This window comes from Mus caroli, chromosome 17, assembly GCF_900094665.2.
Source record: "Mus caroli chromosome 17, CAROLI_EIJ_v1.1, whole genome shotgun sequence".
NCBI lineage: Eukaryota > Metazoa > Chordata > Mammalia > Rodentia > Muridae > Mus > Mus caroli.
This window is the reverse complement of record NC_034586.1, coordinates 19,552,203-19,558,209: the sequence shown is the minus strand read 5'-3', so window position 1 is coordinate 19,558,209 and position 6,007 is coordinate 19,552,203. Positions and strand designations below refer to the sequence as shown.

At 48.1% G+C, this 6,007-nt stretch overlaps 1 protein-coding gene across 1 annotated transcript in view; it reads right to left on the bottom strand.

The window, feature by feature from the left end:
- Pkmyt1 (protein kinase, membrane associated tyrosine/threonine 1) overlaps positions 1-4,018 on the bottom strand; it is a 10,677-nt gene extending 6,659 nt beyond the window's left edge. The window contains exon 1 of the mRNA XM_021186200.1: positions 3,729-4,018. Coding sequence (XP_021041859.1) covers positions 3,729-4,005 — 277 coding nt within the window. The 5' untranslated portion in view covers positions 4,006-4,018. The remainder of the gene's footprint in view (positions 1-3,728) is intronic.
- Positions 4,019-6,007: the final 1,989 nt, after the last annotated feature.

Sequence of the window (6,007 nt, the reverse complement as noted above, 5' to 3'; positions counted from 1 at the left end):
GAGAGGGAGAGGGAGAGGGAGAGGGAGAGAGAGGGAGAGAGAGGGAGAGAGAGGGAGAGGGAGAGAGGAAGAAGAAGGAGGAGGAAGAGGAGGAGGAGGAGAAGGAAGAGGAAGAGGAGGGAGGAGAGAGGAGGAGGGAGGTGGAGGAAGAGGAGGCGGAAGAAGATATGTAGCTCACTGGCTCAGTGGCAGAACACTTCCCTGGCATGTGATAGGCCCTGGTTTGATCCGTATTACCAAAACCAAAATGAATGGACATATCCTGGGGCACAGCTGTCCTTGCACTCATAGCTAGAACTAGGAAAACCAGGAATGTTAAGCACACACAGTTGTCTTTTCAAACAAACAGACCTCTTTTAGCCAGAAGGCTGGGAATAGAGGTGGCTAATAACCTAACCCCTGTGCTAGAGAGCCAGGCCATACCTGGGACGTCCCCAGCAGAACCAGAGGTGGTTAATAGCCCAGATGACTGCTGACCAGATCCTCTGGAGGCCTTAAGAGAACACATGTAGCCTATCTATAGAACTGAGACATGTTTTGATCTGATTATGCTTCCTTGTACAGAGGGGACTCTGTTATAATAGGAAACCTTTGTCCAAATTGTACTGTACTTAAATATACCTATAATAAGCTACCCAGTGTCAGATTCTACAAGTTTGAACCAACACCAGCCACTGAGTCGTGTTGAACTGGATTTTCTTCTTGCCTCACAGAGATCAATCCTTTGCAGGTCCTAGTGGTTGCAGAGACACCCCCTACCCCCCACGTGCATATACCAAAAACTAAAGGCCTAAATAAAAGGGGAAACCTGTACATGACAATGGTCTTGTATAGTTAATGGTACAGTGTTACCAGACATTTCTCAAAACAAAGTAAAGGCCTTCAGCTCAAATTGTACAATCTCTGTTAGAATTCCAGCTGGCTCCATTATTGAAAACAGTGGTGGTGCATGCCTTTAATTCCAGCACTTGGGAGGCAGAGGCAGGTGGATCTCTGTGAGTTTGAAGTCAGCATAGTCTATAGAGCAAGTTCCAGGACAGCCAGGGCTATATGGAATGACCCAGTCTCAAAAAAAAATTTGTGTGTGTGTGTGTTTTCCCCCCTCTCAAGACAGGACTCATTATGTAGTTCAAGCTGGCTTTGAACAGCCTCCTGCCTCAACCTCCAGAGAGCTGGAATTACTTATTTTCAAAAAGGATGTCAAACAAACCAACGGGAAAGAAGAATCTTTTCAACAAATGACAGACAACTGGGTAGCTACATGAAAAAAATTACTACAGGGGAAAAATCAACTTTATCTATCTTTCTCACTCACTATACTTATAGTTTTACTTTGTTTTGAGAAAAGTCTATGTAGCCTGGACTGATCTTGAACTTGAAGCAATCCTCCTGCCTCAGCCTTCTAAGTGCTAGGATTACAGGCATGAGCTACCACTAGCTGCCATTCATTGACAGAAATATTAGTGTTTGATCTTGGATGGATGCCCCAGATTCGCTAGTGGTCTTATACATATATGCTTTCTTAGGATGCCTTTTCAAAAGCTATTATTTATTTATGGATCAAACCATTATTTAAAAGCTACTAGTCATTATGGGTCAGGAAAGCATTCTACCAGAGCTATAGCCTCAGCCCTACATCTGTGTTTTCTTTCTTTCTTTTTTTGTTTTGTTTTGTTTTTCAAGACAGTGTTTCTCTGTGTAGCCCTGGCTGTCCTGGAACTCCCTTTGTAGACCAGGTTGGCCTTGAACTCAGAAATCCACCTGCCTCTGCCTCCCAAGTGCTGGGATTAAAGGCATGCACCACCACTACCCGGTTCATCTGTGCTTTCTAAATCTGAGATGTATTTTATTTTATTTTTTTGAGACAGGGTCTCTAGTTTAGGCTGTCTTCAAGCTCCCTCACTGTGCAGCCAAGGAAAACTGAGGTTTTGATCCTCCAGACACCACCTTCAGGGAGCTAGGATCACAGACATGTCCTACTACATCTAGTTTATGCAGTGCTGTATATCAAACTCAGGACATGATTCATGTTAGACAAATGCTAAACCAACTGACTTATTACTATAACTCCAGTTCCTAAATCTGGGATACTTTGAATTATGAAGAGCACCTGGCACCAGGAGTTTGTGGAGCTGCAACTCTGCACAGACATACAGAACTCTGAAGGACTTAAGACATAAATGCTAACTGCTGTCTTTCTTAATCAGTGCTTTAGATAGTAGTTGAAATGACTCAAGTGTAGTAGTGCCCTGGTGCCAGTATCTGTGTGCCCCTTGGGGCAAAAGGGGGTGTTAGGTTGCTCCAATGTTGTAACTGGAACAAAGGCAAAAAAGCAGTAGAAATTGTCCATTTTAGGGGAAGCCACAATGTATCAAAGGAGCCACACCTAACCTCTAGTAGTCGCTAGATCAAATTACTACTTAGGTTAAGTACTCAAGAGGCTTGCTGGAAGGCTCTCTTGTTATGGCTCTATTTACTTCAAGAATCCCATCCCAGAGGTGGCCTTTAGCTTAGTGATAGAGTACATGCCTAGCACCATCAGGGTCCTGCATTTGATGCCCACCCTAAGAAAAAAAGAAAAAACAAATCCCATCCCAGGTCTTCTGTAAGGATCCACGATCACGCTTGTTAATTAAACCTACAGCCTTGAAGGGGATGTGGGTGGGGGAGGTAAGAGTGCTTGATGCCCTTCCAAAGGACCAGGTTTGATTCCCTGACACACTGACACACAAGCATCTGTAACTCCAATTCCAAGGGGATCTGACACCCTTTTCTGACCTATGTGGGCACTAGGCACAAACAGACAAAAATACACATGCATTTAAAAAAGTAAAGACTTTAAAAAAAAAAAAAAAAGCCGGGCGTGGTGGCGCACGCCTTTAATCCCAGCACTTGGGAGGCAGAGGTAGGCGGATTTCTGAGTTCGAGGCCAGCCTGGTCTACAAAGTGAGTTCCAGGACAGCCAGAGAGCTACACAGAGAAACCCTGTCTCGAAAACAAAACAAAACAAAACAAAAAAAAAAAAAAAAAAAAAAAAAAAAAGGAAGAAGGAATACATGCCTAGCACCTGGGAGTCCATCACCTTCTGTTTCAGTCAGAATGACCATTCCCTCTCAATGCCATTTTCATTTCAACATCACTGGTCATTTACATTCTAATACCTCTGGCCTGGTCAAACAGCTTTTATGGGGTGAGAAGGGTTGGTAGTGGAGTCCCGGCTGAGTATAGAGTGTCCCTGAGCCACTGGGTTTCCAGGGACCTCACCCTCTTACTGAGCTGTACCCATCTGTTGACCACCATCTAGCGTTAAGACTCTGAGTTCCTCCCGTGCAGGGCCACTGCTGAATCCGTTCTGTGGACGAGGGGAAACTCTGACAAACCATTGCGTAGACAAGCTGTCACCCGGGGGTGGAGGGGCTCTTCCCAGAGAGCGGCGGGAGAAAGAGAGGCAGTGCTGGAAAAGGAGCGCCCAGTGGGAAGGGACAGGGAACCCGCGGGAGTAGGCGGGGCGTGGGCGACAGCGCTGACCTGGAGTCATCCGAGGGCTAGTCCGGCCCGTGACAGACAGGGAGGGGTGGGGCTGCTGCAGGTTGCGGGGGGGGGGGGGCGACCGGATACTGAGAAGAGGCCGGAGGGCAGTCGCGGGGCGCAGCGCGGCAGGAGCGCGGGCCAGGGCGCCGGGCGGAAGAGCGGCGCAACCGGGAGACCTCACCCGGGTGTGGGCTCACCTGGGGAGGCTGGGCGGGGCGCAGCGCGGCGCAGCAGCGAGGTCCCAGGTTCCGGGTCGGCGGAGGCCGCTGGGGACCTCGCAGAGGCCAGGCAGGCCGGGGTCGGGCAGCGGGGCCTCTGGACACCGGGACGAAGCACCCTCCAAGAAGGGGAACCGCCCGTGAACGCGCGCGGAGCCAGCTCGCGCCAAAAATTCCAAACCGGCCTCGAGGCTCCGCCCAGGCTCGCCCGTGGTCCCGCCCCCGCCTGGTGCAGCGGGTCTAGCGCCCAGGGCATTGGCCCCGCCTCGCGTCTTGCGTGCGCACCGAGGTCTCCCCGCCCCCGAAGTTTGGCGGAGCGCTCTCACTGCGCAGACGCAACTCTTCGAGGCCTATTGCGGCGAGAACGATCCTTGGCCCCTTCCTGTCGGTATTCGTCGGCCTTCACACTATGGTCCCCACACCAGCTGATCTCTATTGGCTGCCTTAATATTCGTGTCCATAAAAGGGGCAGGTAGGGCCCTGCAGCCAAGTGGCATTTCCTCAAGGAGTTGCCACTGGGGACAACACAAGCGAATGTCCCACTACTTATAATCTTATGCATATTCAGACTCCGGTCTTCATCATCCCAGGATAGCGATTGGGAGCGCCTGTTCTAAGACGGTGGGGTCTCCTTGTGAATAGGCTGTCTGAAGCCGATTCTTACATTCTTTAGCTCTGAACCTTGTGCTCAACTGACTCCTCTCAGTCTCTTCCTGGCCTCACAACCTCTGGTACATGATGGTTGTCACTTCTCTTCTAAACGTGGAGCCGAGGAACTTAGGACGATTTCTTTAAAGAAGGTCTGCACAGAACAAACGTGGGGTGGAGCTTGCTTCATGGAGAAAGGGACCTTTATTGATTTCAACTAGAAGTGAGAAATCATGCTTTATAGCCAGTCTCTCTAAAATGCTCCTGCAATCTCTTGGAACAACAGTGGGAAGGAAGGCCAGGCCCTACTTAGGCCTGAGATCAAGAGCTGGGATACTGCCCACCTCCAAGCCCTTCCCTTTGCATTAGCGACTTTGAGAGCCAGAACACTTGTGACTTGGGCTAGTCCTTGTTGAGAACCCCAGACAGGTTCCTCTCCAACTATTTAGAGCTATTTTCTGCCAGCTCCGTTTTCTGGACAGGCCTCCCATTCTTCCAACTGTTTATTTCTCAAAGTCTAATTCATAATGATTAAAACACACTAAGACACACACACACATACACTAACAAAAAAACAATACTGCACTGGTACATGCCTATACCCCAAGCACAGAGGCAGCTGAGTCAGAAAGGTCACATGAGCCTAGGAATTGGAGGCCAGTTGGGTACTATAACAATATTCCTGGGGCTGGAGAGATGGCTCAGTGGTTAAGAGCACTGACTGTTCTTCCAGAGGTCCTGAGTTCAATTCCCAGAAACCACATGGTGGCTCACAGCCATCTGTAATGCCTTCTTCTGGTGTGCCTGAAGACAGCTACAGTGTACTCACATACATAAAATAAATAAAATCTTAAAAAAAGAAAGAAAGAAAAAGAAAACTCAATTAAAACAAAACAAAAAGTGAAACAAGATGCCTGTCCTCAGATAAACCACTAAGTAAAAGTTGGGTAAAGTGGTGTATAGCTCTGTAATCCCAACACTGAAGACCTGGGGAGGCTGAGGCAGGGGGAATCTCTGAGTTTGAGGCCACCCTGATATATATCAGAAGTTCCAGGCCAGCCTGGGCTACATAGTGAGACCTTGTCTCAAAACCCGGGACAGTTTTAGCAATTTGAACCCTGCCTCATAAAGGAACCGGGGAAGGAGTAGAAAGGCTGGGCTGTCAGCTAGCAGGTGTGAAGCCCTTGGTTCAATCCCCAGCGCTACAGGGAGAAATAAAAGCATTTTATTTCAGTGGCATACATCAGAAAACATCTCACTCTGCAGAAAAGGCTGCATTAGACACCTAGTAAATATAGATTAGCAGCAGTTACAGGTAAGTGTACAGACGTCCTGTCAGGGAACTAAAGGCTGTAGTGTGGCTCTGCCAGTCTCCACATGTGTAAAATGAATAATAGCTCCTCCTTGGGGAAGAAACGAGCATCAACTGAGAAAATATATGTGAACTGCTTTTGTTAGAGGAGAGGCAAACCAGAGAGGTCTGTGCTTTTCTGCCCAGGTTCATGGTCTCATCTGTCTTTAAAAACAAAACAAACAAACAAACAAACAAACAAACCAAAAAAAAAACAAAAAACAAAAAACCCAGAAGGCCAGAAAGCAAAAGTTTGGTT